Raw genomic sequence first — 18647 nt, forward strand, 5'->3', positions numbered from 1 at the left:
CGTCCAACATTGCAGTCAATGGCGGCCTTAACGGACTACGTTACACTGTGTTTATGCCGCGGTGTAACGTAGTCCGTCTAACGGACTGCCAGGACGCAGTGTGAACCCGGCCTTAGGCTGCACAGGCTGCTCATAGTAGCATGAGCAACAAATGACCTTGCATTGTCCTGTTGAAAAACATCTCCTAGGACAGTGTTCCCCAACTCCAGTCCTCAAGAGCCACCAACAGGTCATGTTTTCAGGATTTCCTTAGTATTGCACAGGTGATAATTGCATCACCTGGAAAGGCAAGAATTGCATCACCTGAGCAATACTAAGGAAATCCTGAATACGTGACCTGTTGGTGGCTCTTGAGGACCGGAGTTGGGGAGCACTGTCCTAGGACAATGGAGAAATGGCTGCACAAATGATTCTAAGGCCACATCAATGTACCATCGAACTGTTTACATGAGAAGGTTAGAAGGGTCTGGCTCCTCATCCGAGTTATATGGCTGTGTGACTCCCCTCAATGCCAGGCTCTTGTGGCGGTACTAAAACTTTGGTCAAGTCACATCCATATGTAGCTGACTCTGTGTCCTTGTCTGCATACTAGACAGGTGTGGAAGCTATCAGCTTTTGACATGCACTAGTCTGGTCCATTAAACAGGACCTGTCATGTCCTCAAATATTATTAAAGGGGTTGTCCACTACTAGGAAAACCCCTTCTTAAACTAAATGTTCAGCCACTATAAAACAATAAAGCCTATACTCGCCTACCGTGCTGTTCCTGCAGTGTTGGCAGTAGCTCTCCCCGGGCTGTGATGCAGTGTTGTGACGTGATGCTGGAGTCCAATCAGTTGTCTCCACTTTTGGACAAACTGAAGAAGCAGCCAGGCTGCAGCTCATCCCTGGCTTCCTCTTCGTGTTCAGTTTGTCTGAAGGCGGAGACACACGCCAGCGCTGATTAGGCACTGGGCATCACGTATCATTCCACCGTATCACAGCCCCGAGACTGCGAGTGCCGACACCGCTGGGACGGCGCCAGCATGGGACGTGAGTATAGGCTTTATTATTTTACTGTATTCTCACCCATGCCTTGTAGGTAGGGTAGGGTCCTCTCTCCTCCTGTACCAGTTATGACTTGTATTGTTTAAGATTATTGTACTTGTTTTTATTATGTACACCCCTCCTCACATGTAAAGCGCCATGGAATAAATGGCGCTATAACAATAAATAATAATAACAATTTTAATTGGGGCTGAACATTAAATTTAAGAAAGGGGTTGTCCAAAAATAGGACAACCACTTTAACCTGCAGATATGGGGTTAATCTGTAGGATAATAGCATTCTAAAGCTGCATTGAAAGAGTGGCTACAGGCAGGAGGTAAAATTCAGGCTGTGTGCACACGTTGCTGATTTTTCGCAAAACCGCAAAAAAAACAGCATACAATATGCATCCCATCATTTAGAATGAATTCCGCATGTTTTGAGCACATGATGCGTTTTTTTTTTCACGGAAAAAAACGCATCGCGGTAAACGCAGCATGTTCATTAATTTTGCGGTGTTTTTTTGCGGATTTCCCACTATAAAATGCATTGGGAAATGTCTGGAAAAAACGCGGCAAAAACGCATGCAGATTTCTTGCAGAAAATGTCAGGTTTTTCTCAGGAATTTTCTGCAAGAAATCCTGAACGTGTGCACATAGCCTTACTGCTCCTGTCTGCACCGTCATAAAGGCGTGCCTTCAGTCACCTCTCGGTACACAGTGAGCGGAGACTATAACCACCGCCTGGCACATTGAATGACCGTTACCTCTGTCAGTCAATGTGCCAGGGAATCCCTAGAGACTATGGCTGAAAGTCAGCTAAAATTTCCTCCTGGTAGCCGCACTATCAGCGCAGCGGCATGACCGCTTTAGGCCGGTTTCACACGTCAGTGGCTCTGGTACGTGAGGTGACAGCTTCCTCACGTACCGGAGCCACTGACACACGTAGACACAGTGAAATCAATGCATCTGTGCAGATGTCATTGATTTTTTTGCGCACCGTGTCTCCGTGTGCGAAACACGGAGACATGTCAGTGTTCGTGGGAGCGCACGGATTGCACGGACCCATTAAAGTCAATGGGTCTGTGTAAAACACGTACCACACACGGCCGTTGTCCGTGTGCAGTCCGTGTGCCGTGCAGGAGACAGCGCTACTGTAAGCGCTGTCCCTCCCCCCCCCCCTCCCCCTCACTGGTGCTGAAGCCACGATTCATATCTTCCCTGCAGCAGCGTTTGCTGTAGAGAAGATATGAATAATCATGTTTAAAATAAATATCCACCTCCCATAGGGGTGGAGCCGCATATTACTTTAAATGAGCGGCCCCACGTGACCGCTCATACAGTAGAAGGTGCGGCCAGGACAGGAAACAGCGCCAGCCAGCGAGGGAGCCGGGTGAGTATTTTAATAACAGCGTGGGGGTGGGGACATGGAGCTTTATTTTACACACGATTATTCATATCTTCTCTACAGCAAACAATGCTGCAGGGAAGATATAACTAGCAGCTTCAGCACCAGATGCAGGGGACAGCGCTAAACTTTAGCGCTGTCTCCTGCACGGTGCGTGTGGTACCCAGTGGGCACACGGGTGGCACACGTGTGCCACAGAAACACACCGGCACACGGATAATTCCAGTACCGATTTTTCCGGTACCGGAATTATCTGGACGTGTGAGACTGCCCTTAGAATGCGTTTAGGCTGCAGTTTAACCCCATATATGCAGGTTAATAGCATTTGGGGATATGACCGGTTCCCTTTAAATAGACCTGACCTGTGCATGCTGTTACTTACTTTCACACGTATCGTCAGCCATATGAACTAATGGCATTTGTGCACCAGTTGAGTCAGTGTGTTGTTTGTTGAGCACACGGATAGCACATTGGTCAAATATTCGTCTCTCTCTCTCTCTCTCTAACATGCGCAGTACATAGAGCTGGATCCAGCTAAAAAAAACGGATCTGGTGCATCAGTTTGCATCCGTTTTTTAACTATTTACACCGGATCTGTTTTTTAGGTAATTTGCCGGACTGTGCCTGAAACCAAAAACCTGATGTGTGAAAGCAGCCTTAACAATGTACAGATACAGTTTGGAGGAGCGTTTTCATTGTAAAGACACGTTGGAAAAATGAGCCCTTAAACAGATGAAAGTGGGCTTCTAAAGAAGATTGGAGGTCGAAAGCCACAGTCCACAGTGTATTCTGTCCTTGGCGAATAATTTGGAACATACAGGAAGATTACTGGATTGGCATGGTGCCATGATGGAGGCATCTGAGGAAACAATTCAAGATGTAAAACCGCGACTTCTGGCATCTCTGGGTAAATCATGCAGGAGACAGTCATGTCGTATTCCACATGTCAATGTGCGGCCAAGAAAGGTCGTGTTTCCCCGTACAGAGCCCCGGTCATTCAGGAAAGGAGTGGTGATTGTCGGATTTCTTCCTTTGGGGTCGTTTGACAAGTCGAGTGTATAGTAACAAGCCAGGAACCGTACAGGTGCTCTGAGAGAACATACAGCGACATATTCCGGCTGTGACCCCAGGCCTCGTGCCCAAAACATTCAACAACATGGAAGCGCGTGCAGGTGTTCTTGGATGTGAACGGTGGACATGTTCATCACCTGCTTTAGAACCTCACGAACCGAGGTATGTTCCGTCCAAATGTTTCTTTTAGGCTATGTGCACACGATGCGGATTTTGCTGCGGATCCGCAGCAGCTTCCCATGAGTTTACAGTACAGTGGGAAACCAAAAATGCTGTGCCCATGCTGCGGAAAAAAACGCAGTGGATTGTTTTCCGCAGCATGTCAATTCTTTGTGCGGAATCTGCAGCAGTTTTCCATCTGCTCCAATAGAAAACTGCAGATGTAAAACCGCAGCGGAATCCGCAATAAATCCGCAGTAAAAAACGCAGCGGTTTTTACTGCGGATTTATCAAATCTGCTGTGGAAAAATCCGCAGTGATCCATTCTACGTGTGCACAGAGCCTTACACGTTCCGGCGCTTTCTCCTGGTAAAATAGCGAGTGAGGCTCCCGGTATTATCTGTACAATATGGCAAATATGGCTGCGCCAGACGCCTCCAGCGTGGGGTGCACGGAGCTCGCGGGTCAGCCGTGCACATCGCCCCATTCCTCGCATGGACCGGGAGCGTATGTGGGGTTTCTGATAACGCATGGCCATGTTCTCTCAGGTGACACTGCTTTCCAGCTGCTACCTCAGTGCCTTGACACAATGTGTATGTATGCCCATCACTCCAATGCACCTGCACAGGCGGACAATGTGTGCGCTTCCCTGTGAGACCTCCACATGTGAACACGGTCCTGTTACTACTCAGGAGCATCCCGCACTGAGCGCCGGCTCTGTGGTGCGCGCCCCCGGTGGTGTCGGGACCGCGCACCGGCCGCAGCTCGTGCACTCGTGATGGTTACGCGTAAGGATTCGGGAATGAGCGCAGACGGTTGATCACCGGCAGCGGAGCCATATACGAACGGGAAACCGAAATACACAGGGCACGTACAGCTCTCATCAGGAAGGTTACAGGCTGGGGGAGCACCGTGGCCATGAGGAGCGAGCGGGAGACGCCGCTGGCCGTGCTGAGGGGGAACCGGGAGAACCGGAGCAGTGACAGACGAGATGTGGACCTGACCGGGACGGCGACCGCCGCCAAGCACCGGGAGGAACGGAAAGCGGCTTTGAGCAAGGTGAAGCTGTGAGGCAGCATCCGTCATCATCCTCCTGTGCTATGTACTACTACTGCCGTGTATTGTGCTGGGGACCAGGCTGTGATTGGCCGGTGACGTCACGTGGCCTGGCCCCGGCTTCTGCCCCTTTGTATACTTGTGTCTGCACCTTAGTCCTCATGTATGGAGGGCACAGGCTGTACCCATGGGGGAGAGTGCTACACTGCATAGAACGGCCATGCATCACATGGGCATGCAACACTGGCATATAATGGCCATGTAACACTGGTATATAATGGCCATGTAACACTGGTATATAATGGGCATGTAACAGGTATATAATGGGCATGTAACACTGGCATATAATGGCCATGTAACAGGTATATAATGGGCATGTAACACTGGTATATAATGGGCATGTAACACTGGCATATAATGGCCATGTAACACGTATATAATGGGCATGTAACACTGGTATATAATGGGCATGTAACACTGGCATATAATGGGAATGTAACAGGTATATAATAGGCATGTAACACTGGCATATAATGGCCATGTAACAGGTATATAATGGGCATGTAACACTGGTATATAATGGGAATGTAACAGGTATATAATAGGCATGTAACACTGGTATATAATGGGAATGTAACAGGTATATAATGGGCATGTAACACTGGTATATAATGGGCATGTAACAGGTATATAATGGGCATGTAACACTGGCATATAATGGGAATGTAACAGGTATATAATGGGCATGTAACACTGGTATATAATGGGCATGTAACACTGGTATATAATGGGCATGTAACACTGGCATATAATGGGCATGTAACACTGGTATATAATGGGCATGTAACAGGTATATAATAGGCATGTAACACTGGCATATAATGGGAATGTAACAGGTATATAATAGGCATGTAACACTGGCATATAATGGGAATGTAACAGGTATATAATAGGCATGTAACACTGGTATATAATGGGAATGTAACAGGTATATAATAGGCATGTAACACTGGCATATAATGGGAATGTAACAGGTATATAATAGGCATGTAACACTGGTATATAATGGGAATGTAACAGGTATATAATGGGCATGTAACACTGGTATATAATGGGCATGTAACAGGTATATAATGGGCATGTAACACTGGTATATAATGGCAATGTAACAGGTATATAATAGGCATGTAACACTGGTATATAATGGCCATGTAACAGGTATATAATGGGCATGTAACACTGGTATATAATGGGAATGTAACAGGTATATAATAGGCATGTAACACTGGTATATAATGGCCATGTAACAGGTATATAATGGGCATGTAACACAGGTATATAATAGGCATGTAACACTGGTATATAATGGGAATGTAACAGGTATATAATAGGCATGTAACACTGGCATATAATGGGAATGTAACAGGTATATAATAGGCATGTAACACTGGTATATAATGGGAATGTAACAGGTATATAATGGGCATGTAACACTGGTATATAATGGCCATGTAACAGGTATATAATGGGCATGTAACACTGGTATATAATGGGAATGTAACAGGTATATAATAGGCATGTAACACTGGTATATAATGGGAATGTAACAGGTATATAATGGGCATGTAACACTGGTATATAATGGCCATGTAACAGGTATATAATGGGCATGTAACACTGGTATATAATGGGCATGTAACACTGGTATATAATGGGAATGTAACAGGTATATAATAGGCATGTAACACTGGTATATAATGGGAATGTAACAGGTATATAATAGGCATGTAACACTGGTATATAATGGCCATGTAACAGGTATATAATGGGCATGTAACACTGGTATATAATGGGAATGTAACAGGTATATAATGGGCATGTAACACTGGCATATAATGGGAATGTAACAGGTATATAATGGGCATGTAACACTGGTATATAATGGCCATGTAACACGTATATAATGGGCATGTAACAGGTATATAATGGGCATGTAACACTGGTATATAATGGGAATGTAACAGGTATATAATGGGCATGTAACACTGGTATATAATGGCCATGTAACAGGTATATAATGGGCATGTAACACTGGTATATAATGGGAATGTAACAGGTATATAATGGGCATGTAACACTGGCATATAATGGGAATGTAACAGGTATATAATGGGCATGTAACACTGGTATATAATGGCCATGTAACAGGTATATAATGGGCATGTAACACTGGTATATAATGGGAATGTAACAGGTATATAATGGGCATGTAACACTGGTATATAATGGCCATGTAACAGGTATATAATGGGCATGTAACACTGGTATATAATGGGAATGTAACAGGTATATAATGGGCATGTAACACTGGTATATAATGGCCATGTAACAGGTATATAATGGGCATGTAACACTGGTATATAATGGGAATGTAACAGGTATATAATGGGCATGTAACACTGGTATATAATGGCCATGTAACAGGTATATAATGGGCATGTAACACTGGTATATAATGGCCATGTAACAGGTATATAATGGGCATGTAACACTGGTATATAATGGGAATGTAACAGGTATATAATGGGCATGTAACACTGGTATATAATGGCCATGTAACAGGTATATAATGGGCATGTAACACTGGTATATAATGGGAATGTAACAGGTATATAATGGGCATGTAACACTGGTATATAATGGCCATGTAACAGGTATATAATGGGCATGTAACACTGGTATATAATGGCCATGTAACAGGTATATAATGGGCATGTAACACTGGTATATAATGGGAATGTAACAGGTATATAATGGGCATGTAACACTGGTATATAATGGGAATGTAACAGGTATATAATAGGCATGTAACACTGGTATATAATGGCCATGTAACAGGTATATAATGGGCATGTAACACTGGTATATAATGGGAATGTAACAGGTATATAATGGGCATGTAACACTGGTATATAATGGCCATGTAACAGGTATATAATGGGCATGTAACACTGGTATATAATGGGAATGTAACAGGTATATAATGGGCATGTAACACTGGTATATAATGGCCATGTAACACGTATATAATGGGCATGTAACACTGGCATATAATGGGAATGTAACAGGTATATAATGGGCATGTAACACTGGTATATAATGGCCATGTAACACGTATATAATGGGCATGTAACACTGGCATATAATGGGAATGTAACAGGTATATAATGGGCATGTAACACTGGCATATAATGGGAATGTAACAGGTATATAATGGGCATGTAACACTGGTATATAATGGCCATGTAACACGTATATAATGGGCATGTAACACTGGCATATAATGGGAATGTAACAGGTATATAATGGGCATGTAACACTGGTATATAATGGCCATGTAACAGGTATATAATGGGCATGTAACACTGGTATATAATGGGAATGTAACAGGTATATAATGGGCATGTAACACTGGTATATAATGGCCATGTAACAGGTATATAATGGGCATGTAACACTGGTATATAATGGGAATGTAACAGGTATATAATGGGCATGTAACACTGGCATATAATGGGAATGTAACAGGTATATAATGGGCATGTAACACTGGCATATAATGGCCATGTAACAGGTATATAATGGGCATGTAACACTGGCATATAATGGGAATGTAACAGGTATATAATGGGCATGTAACACTGGTATATAATGGCCATGTAACACGTATATAATGGGCATGTAACACTGGCATATAATGGGAATGTAACAGGTATATAATGGGCATGTAACACTGGTATATAATGGCCATGTAACAGGTATATAATGGGCATGTAACACTGGTATATAATGGGAATGTAACAGGTATATAATGGGCATGTAACACTGGTATATAATGGCCATGTAACAGGTATATAATGGGCATGTAACACTGGTATATAATGGGAATGTAACAGGTATATAATGGGCATGTAACACTGGCATATAATGGGAATGTAACAGGTATATAATGGGCATGTAACACTGGTATATAATGGGAATGTAACAGGTATATAATAGGCATGTAACACTGGTATATAATGGGAATGTAACAGGTATATAATAGGCATGTAACACTGGTATATAATGGCCATGTAACAGGTATATAATGGGCATGTAACACTGGCATATAATGGGAATGTAACAGGTATATAATGGGCATGTAACACTGGTATATAATGGGAATGTAACAGGTATATAATAGGCATGTAACACTGGTATATAATGGCCATGTAACAGGTATATAATGGGCATGTAACACTGGTATATAATGGGCATGTAACAGGTATATGGCATATATATATATGGTATGTACACTGGTATATAATGGGAATGTAACAGGTATATAATGGGCATGCAACACTGGCATATAATGGCCATGAAACAGGTATATAATGGCCATGTAACAGGTATATGGTATATGTTTGGTATGTACACAGGTATATAATGGGCATGTAACACTGGCATATAATGGGCATGTAACACTGGCATATAATGGGCATGTAACAGGTATATGGTATATATATGGTATGTACACTGGTATATAATGAGCATGTAACAGGTATATGGTATATGTATGGTATGTACACAGGTATAAAATGGGCATGTAACACTGGCATATAATGGGCATGTAACACTGGCATATAATGGCCATGTAACAGGTATATGGTATATATAATATATGGTATGTACACAGGCATATAATGGGCATGTAATGCTGACATATAACGGGCATGTAACACTGCAACATCACATGGGCATGTAACACTGACATATAATGGGCATGTAACACAGGTATTTGGTATATACACTGGTATATAATGGGCATGTAACACTGCAACACAACATGGGCATGTAACACTGACATATAATGGGCTTGTAACACTGGCATATAACGGCCATGTAACTCTGCAGCTTAACATGGGCATGTAACACTGGTATATAACGTGCATGTATCACTGACATACAACGGGCATGTAACTGCATTATAACGGGGCATGTAACACTGGCATATAACACTTGAACATAACATGAGTGCATAATATTGAAACATATCACTGGCAAGTAACATGGGCATATAACAGGCACGGAACACTGGTATATAATACCGGAGCATAATACGGATGTATAACATGGGCAAATATCACTGGCATGTAACACGAGTATAATTAAAACGATATAAAACACTGGCATGTAACATGGGCATGTAACTCAGGCCTACTATATGGACATTTGACATTGGCAGAGCATGAGCATGCTGAAGTCACTTGGTTAGCACCCGAGCATGCTCAGATAACACCTGATCCCAGCATGTTCGCTCATCACTACTAACAACCCTAACCCTCAGATTTCCTCTGGTGTGTAATGTGTGTTGGACCTTGCCCTCTAGTAGTCTGGCACCACTAGTGTGACAGGCGGGGTGTGTGGCAGCACCATGGACAGCACCTGTAACGTAATAACCTCCTTCTCCCAACTCTTATATGGGCAAGTCAGACTGTCCCAGGCAAGAGATCCACAGTACAGCAGAGCTTTCTGTACTAATGCAGGGGTGTATTGGTGAGTTATAATTTATTCTTAAAAGGAGGTAGTGAAAATGAAGCAGTGCGGCATTTATTATACTGTGCTTGTGGTTAGATTTAGCTTTAACTTCTTTTCCTATTAAAATCTATTGAATGGAGCATGCTCTAAATAAAAACCACACAGCAGGATTTCCAGATCAGACTGCCGGCACTGCACTGCCCGCACTGCCGTTGGTTTCCCATGCCTTGTGATTTGTAATATCTGCATTGTGTGATCTCAGGATCTGTCATCATTGCCAGAAATCTGTTAAAATGGATCAATTCCGTCAGATTTGAGGCAGACCACCAGCAAACGCCCCTAGAGGTTCCCCCAATTTCTGTCACTCTTTTGCTTTGGAGGGCACTAGAGAAGAAGCTGCTCTTGCAGACTGCTCGGTGTTCTTGTGGGCAGTTGTACATTCATGAAACAACCATTGTGTATATTATAACAAGTAAAAGAAAGGACAGATAAGTTCAAGATTGTGGAGTAAAAAGGATATCAAATGTTAGGGATATATTGGATAAGTTTGCCTTTTTTTTACAAATGAAACCACAATAATTTCATAGCCTTACAGTAACACATGACATCCTAAAGCTTCCATGTGAAAAAAAAAAAAAAGTTTTGTGGAATCCTTTTGCATAAAAAGCTCAGTTGCCGGTGGTTCAGGAGCCGCTTGTGGCTCACGTGCTCATTATATGTGACCCGTGGCTGTCAGCTTGGCGCATTAGCTAACAGCTACGAAAAATAAAACATACCAATGAAGGATATAATGTTGGCATATGCAACAGATTGGGACTTATTATAAGTGAAAGGAGGACTTTATACTAACCAGACAGCAGATGGCGATAGTGTGTAAAGTCATATACTTGCTGTAATGTGGGGAGGGAAGCTCTCAGTGGTTGGTTGCTTTTCTTACTTTCGGTTTTGCTTTTCTTCATGAATGTGTTGTCTTCAGTGCACGGACTGTGTGACACTGAATTGTATCTCATGTTTATCCAGTATGAAGTAAATACTGTTTACTCAAGATATCTTGCTGATTGAAGCTCTCCTAAAGGTACCTTCACACATAACGATATTGTTAACGATATCGTTGCTATTTGTGACGTAGCAACGATATCGTTAATGAAATCGTTATGTGTGACAGCGACCAACGATCAGGCCCCTGCTGGGAGATCGTTGGTCGCTGAATAAAGTCCAGAACTTTATTTCGTCGCTGGACTCCCTGCAGACATCGCTGGATCGGCGTGTGTGACACCGATCCAGCGATGTCTTCACTGGTAACCAGGGTAAACATCGGGTAACTAAGCGCAGGGCCGCGCTTAGTAACCCGATGTTTACCCTGGTTACCATGCTAAAAGTAAAAAAAAACAAACACTAGATACTTACCTACAGCTGTCTGTCCTCCAGCGCTGTGCTCTGCACTCCTCCTGTACTGGCTGTGAGCCGGAAAGCAGAGCGGTGACGTCACCGCTCTGCTTTCCGGCTCACAGACAGTACAGGAGGAGAGCAGAGAAGCAGAGCGCAGCGCTGGAGGACAGACAGCGGTAGGTAAGTATCTAGTGTTTGTTTTTTTTTACATTTAGCATGGTAACCAGGGTAAACATCGGGTTACTAAGCGCGGCCCTGCGCTTAGTTACCCGATGTTTACCCTGGTTACCGGAATCGTTGGTCGCTGGAGAGCGGTCTGTGTGACAGCTCTCCAGCGACCAAACAGCGACGCTGCAGCGATCCGGATCGTTGTCGGTATCGCTGCAGCGTCGCTTAATGTGAAGGGGCCTTTAAGTACAGCGGTGACTGCAAGAAGACGCACTCTGCAACAGGTTATGGGCCCAGATAACCCCAGGCACCCCAGATAACCCCAGGCATCCCAGATAATCCCAGGCACCCCAGATAACTCCAGGCAACCCAGGCACCCCAGACAGTACAGGTCTGCACTACAAGCTCAGGCAGAAGGATTCTGGTTTATAACCCCAGATAACGGAGCACACAGATAAGCTGTGTAAACAGAAGGAACTAAATCCAGATATAGAGTGACAGAGAAATTCAGCATCCCAGGAGCTGGATATAATTTCAGAGAATTCACAGGACATACAGGAGAATATCTTCAGTACAACTCTCTAAACAAGTAAGACTATATAAAGATGATGAGTAACACAGAACTGAAATTTACAGTAGCTAAACTGAATAGTGAACATTATCAGTTATGGAAATTCAAAGTAGAGATGTTGTTATCTAAGGATGATCTATGGGAAGTAATTGTTACAGCAAGACCAGATCAAGATAATCAGACATGGGATAAGAAGGATATAAAAGCTAAAGCCACCATTAGCTTATTAGTGGATGATGCTCAATTAATACATATAAGAAATGAAGAAACAGCTAAGGGAATGTGGGAAGCATTAAGAAAACTGTATGAAAGACCTAGCTTGAATCACAAGTTATTTTTATTAAGAAAGCTGTACAGTATGAGATTGAGTGCAAATGACGATATGCAGAAGCACATATTCTCAATGATGGAAGTGATATCACAGCTAAGATCTATTGGTGAAGATATTAAAGAAAGTCATGTAGCAGCTATATTGTTGTGCAGTTTACCAGATTCATATACAGCCTTGATAAATGCCCTTGAGACGAGACCAGAAACTGACATTACATTAGATTTTGTGAAAACAAGACTAATAGATGAATATCAGAGAAGAAAAGAACAAAGAAATGATTCTTCTACTGAAAAGGACAGTGAAAACGCTCTTAAAGCTACAGAATTCCAAAAACCCTATAATAAAGAGACAAGAGAATGCTTCAGATGTAAGAAAAAAGGTCATTTAAAGAAAGACTGTACCATATAGAAAGCAGAACAACAAAAATTACAACATAAAAAGCATACAGAGAAAGTAAAAAAACACAATTTCCGATTCATGTGAGAATAATTGGAATGGCACATTTAAAGTAACAGACAAGAAATCATCACTTGGTTGGTTTATTGATTCAGGAGCAACAAGTCATATGACAAGTGACAAGAATTTCTTTACTGATCTTGATTTAGATAAGAAAGAAGCCATTTATCTCGCAGATGGAAGCAAAATAACCGCAGAAGGTATCGGACAAGGTATGCTAAATTGTTCAAACAAGTTCGGGCAAGATTCAAAGATACTTGTACAAGATGTGTTGTATGTTCCAAAATTGGAAGGCGGATTATTATCTGTGAAACGTTTAACAGCAAAAGGACTTACAGTGAAATTCAAAGACAATGAGTGTGCAATTATTGCAGGAAACAAGGTGATAACCAAAGTAAAGGCAGATGAACAATTATATCATTTTGACACACCAAAGGAACAGATGAAGGTATGTACACATGATCACAAAAACTGTATTCACATGTGGCATAGACGTCTAGGACATAGACACCCTGACAGTATAAGGGAACTACAGAGAAAAGAATTGACAAAAGATTTAAAGATATCAGATTGCTCAATTACCATAAGATGTGATTGTTGTATAAAATCCAAAGCCACAAGGATATCTATTCCAAAAGAAAGTGAGATGAAAAGCGAAAGACCACTTGATTTGGTGCATACTGACGTATGTGGACCCATGAAAGTGACTACATCAGGAGGCAATAGATACATGTTGACTTTTATAGACGATTACTCAAGATACACAGTCACATACTTAATTAAAAACAAAAGTGAAGTTTTTGATAAACTTGTAGACTATGTAACAAGATCAAGTAACAAATTTCAAAGGAAGCCAATTGTCATCAGAAGTGATAATGGAGGTGAATTTACAGGTCACAGAATAGAAGACTACTTAAGACAAAATGTGATAGAACACCAGAAAACGGTTCCATACACACCTGAACAAAATGGAGTAGCAGAAAGGAAAAACAGAACTCTAACAGAGATGATAAGATGTATGCTGACTGATTCCAAACTACCAGAGAAATATTGGGGTGAGGCAGCAATGACAGCTACTTATCTACAGAACAGACTTTTTTCTAGAAAACTGACGAAAACTCCATATGAACTGTGGCAAGGTATGAAACCAAGTGTCAATCATTTAAAAGTTTTTGGATGTAAAGTTTTCATATTCATTCCAACAGAAAAACGTTCCAAACTTCAAAACAGATCCATGGAAGGAATATTTGTTGGATATAGTGAAAATTGCAAAGGATACAGAATCCTAGATCCCAAAACAGACAGAGTTACGGTAACAGTGTGACATTCATTGAAGATTTAAATGAAGATATTATGATTTCATTTGAAACTAAAAATGAGAAAACCAATAATGACACAACTGAAGAAATATCTGATGAGAAAGAAGCAGAAGTTAATGAAGAACAAAATACTGAAAGTGAAGAATCATAACTACAAACAGACACAGAACCAAGACGTTCAATGAGAGAGAACAAAGGAAAACCACCAAAACGTCTCTCATAGAAGACAAGCACAAGAAAAATCTATGCGCCTACTTCTTGGGAAGAAATATCTAAACTGCCTGTTGGAGAAGACTATGATGAGACATTTGCTCCAGTTGTCAAACACACTATCTTCAACAGAAGCAGAATATGTTGCCGCAGCACACGCGAGTCAAGAAGTACTGTGGTTAAGACAATTGTTGACAGAATTAGGACAACCACAGTTGGCACCAACAAAACTGAAAGAGGACAATCAAGGATGTCTTGTTCTTGCTCAGATGGAAAGAGTCAATCCAAGAACCAAGCATATTGATGTGAAATATCATTTCTTGAGAGATCATCAGGAACAAGGAGTCTTGAAGTTAGAGTACTGTCCTCCTGAAGAAATGACAGCAGACATTTTCACGAAGGCGTTGAATGCTGATAAACATCAGAGACTAATAAAAAAGTTGGGTTTGATTGAATAAGTCCTTACTGTTGAGAAAGGGTGTTGGCATATGCAACAGATTGGGACTTATTATAAGTGAAAGGAGGACTTTATACTAACCAGACAGCAGATGGCGATAGTGTGTAAAGTCATATACTTGCTGTAATGTGGGGAGGGAAGCTCTCAGTGGTTGGTTGCTTTTTTTACTTTCGGTTTTGCTTTTCTTCATGAATGTGTTGTCTTCAGTGCACGGACTGTGTGACACTGAATTGTATCTCATGTTTATCCAGTATGAAGTAAATACTGTTTACTCAAGATATCTTGCTGATTGAAGCTTTCCTAACTACAGCGGTGACTGCAAGAAGACGCACTCTGCAACATATAATTCATTAAATCAACTAAAAAAGGCGTTTGCATGCCATGTAGTGCTAGAACTGAATACAGGAACACAAACCTATGAAATATCTATAAATCCACATTCAAATGGATAAGCCACAGACATTGCATACAAATATGTACAGTATATGTTTATAAGTACACTAATGACATCACAGACTTATCAAAAATACATAAACATTAAAAATTTATGAAAAGATGTACGGCAAGCAGAAGAGCATAATGATAATGGAGAAGTTGTAAAGACAAAAACACAACTGTTGTATAATTGATATGAAAGTATGCATAAAGTCTATTCTTTACAATAGAGTGTAAGAGGAATAAACATACGGTATATATCAGGGGTGCACAAACTTTGTAGTCTGAGGGACACATTGTCATTTGTATCTACTTCCAGGGGCTTGCAATAAAACCTAAGCCTCATTGTGTGGTACTGATATGGCATTGGTACTCTAGTGGAGGTATAATGAGATTCTGATATATATTCATGTGCAGCTGCTGCTGTTCAGGTCCTATTCTATATAAGGCTACGTTCACACTAGCGTTCTGCTAGTGTGCGTCGCCTTAGCGTCGGGCGACGCAGCGGCGACGCACGCGTCATGCGCCCCTATGTTTAACATGGGGGACGCATGCGTTTTTGTGTGTTGCGTTTTGCAACACTTGCGTCTTTTTTGCCGCTAGCATCGGACCAAGAAAACGCAGCAAGTTGCATTTTTCTTGCGTCCGATTTTCGGCAAAAAAAGACGCACGCGTCGCAAAACGCAGCGTTTTTGCGTGCGTTTTGCCGCGTTTTTGTGTGCGTCGTGCGTTGCGTCGCCGACGCAGCGGCGCGCAACGCTAGTCTGAACTTAGCTTAAGTGGTACTCGCATCTTGCACATATCAGACACAGCACATAGACCGCTCACATATCAGACACAGCACATACACCGCTCACATATCAGACACATACAGCACATACACCGCTCACATAGACACATACAGCACATACACCGCTCACATATCAGACACAGCACACACACCGCTCACATATCAGACACAGCACATACACCGCTCACATATCAGACACATACAGCACATACACCGCTCACATATCAGACACATACAGCACATACACCGCTCACATATCAGACACATACAGCACATACACCGCTCACATATCAGACACATGCAGCACATACACCGCTCACATATCAGACACATGCAGCACATACACCGCTCACATATCAGACACATACAGCACATACACCGCTCACATATCAGACACATACAGCACATACACCGCTCACATATCAGACACATGCAGCACATACACCGCTCACATATCAGACACATACAGCACATACACCGCTCACATATCAGACACAGCACATACACCGCTCACATATCAGACACATACATCACATACACCGCTCACATATCAGACACATACAGCACATACACCGCTCACATATCAGACACATACACCGCTCACATATCAGACACATACATCACATACACCGCTCACATATCAGACACATGCAGCACATACACCGCTCACATATCAGACACATAAATCACATACACCGCTCACATATCAGACACATACATCACATACACCGCTCACATATCAGACACATACATCACATACACCGCTCACATATCAGACACAGCACATACACCGCTCACATATCAGACACATACATCACATACACCGCTCACATATCAGACACATACATCACATACACCGCTCACATATCAGACACAGCACATACACCGCTCACATATCAGACACATACATCACATACACCGCTCACATATCAGACACATACATCACATACACCGCTCACATATCAGACACATACATCACATACACCGCTCACATATCAGACACAGCACATACACCGCTCACATATCAGACACATACATCACATACACCGCTCACATATCAGACACATACACCGCTCACATATCAGACACATGCAGCACATACACCGCTCACATATCAGACACATACAGCACCCACACCGCTCACATATCAGACACATGCAGCACATACACCGCTCACATATCAGACACATGCAGCACATACACCGCTCGCATATCAGACACGTACAGCACATACACCGCTCACACATACAGCACATATTATTATTATTATTTATATAGCGCCATTAATTCCATGGTGCTGTACATGAGAAAGGGGTTACATATAGAGTTATAGATATCATTTACAGTAAACAAATTTACAGTGACAGACTGGTACAGAGGGGAGAGGACCCTGTCCTTGCGGACTTACATTCTATGGGATAGTGGGGAAGAGACAGAAGGTAGGGGCGAGGCGGCTCTGGCGATGGTGAGGCGGCAGCTCTGGCGATGGTGAGGTGACAGGATGGTTATTGCAGGCTGTAGGCTTTCTTGAAGAGATGGGTTTTCAGGTTCCGTCTGAAGGTGCCGTGGGTGGTCGATAGTCGGATGTGTTGAGGCATAGCATTCCAGAGGATGGGGGATATTCGGGAGAAATCTTGTAGGCGGTTGTGTGAGGAACGAATAAGTGTGGAGGAGTGTAGGAGGTCTTGGGAGGATCGGAGATTACGTGAGGGAAGATATTGGGAGATTAGTTCAGAGATATAGGGAGGGGACAGGTTGTGGATGGCTTTGTAGATCAGTGTTAGTAGTTTGAACTGGATTCATTGGGGAATTGGGAGCTAGTGGAGGGATTTGCAGAGGGGAAAAGCAGGGGAGTAGCGAGGAGAGAGGTGGATTAGCCGGGCAGCAGAAATGAGGACAGACTGGAGTGGTGCAAGAGAGTTAGCGGGGAGGCCACAGAGGAGGGTGTTGCAGTAGTCGAGGCAGGAGATGATGAGGGCATGCACAAGAGTTTTGGTAGATTGTGGGCTGAGGAAGGAACGGATTCTGGCAATATTTTTGAGTTGGAGGCGACAGGAGGTGGCAAGAGTTTGGATGTGCGGTTTGAAGGACAGGGCAGAGTCGAGAGTTACCCCGAGGCAGCGGATTTCAGGTGTGGGAGAGAGCGTGATGCCGTTTACCATAATAGATAGGTCGGGTAGGGGGGATACGTGAGATGGGGGAAAGATGATGAGTTCGGTTTTGT

At 42.6% G+C, this 18647-nt stretch overlaps 1 protein-coding gene across 2 annotated transcripts in view; it reads left to right on the forward strand.

Annotated features, from left to right (window-relative positions):
- Positions 1–4398: 4398 nt before the first annotated feature.
- The window catches only part of UPF3A (UPF3A regulator of nonsense mediated mRNA decay), an 82130-nt gene continuing 67881 nt past the window's right edge, over positions 4399–18647 (forward strand). For both annotated transcript variants that reach the window (XM_069757536.1, XM_069757537.1), the window contains exon 1: positions 4399–4723. In XM_069757536.1, the coding sequence (XP_069613637.1) occupies positions 4583–4723 (141 nt within the window). In that variant the 5' untranslated portion in view covers positions 4399–4582. The remainder of the gene's footprint in view (positions 4724–18647) is intronic.

The sequence above is a fragment of the Ranitomeya imitator genome, chromosome 3 (genome assembly GCF_032444005.1).
Source record: "Ranitomeya imitator isolate aRanImi1 chromosome 3, aRanImi1.pri, whole genome shotgun sequence".
Classification (NCBI taxonomy): domain Eukaryota; kingdom Metazoa; phylum Chordata; class Amphibia; order Anura; family Dendrobatidae; genus Ranitomeya; species Ranitomeya imitator.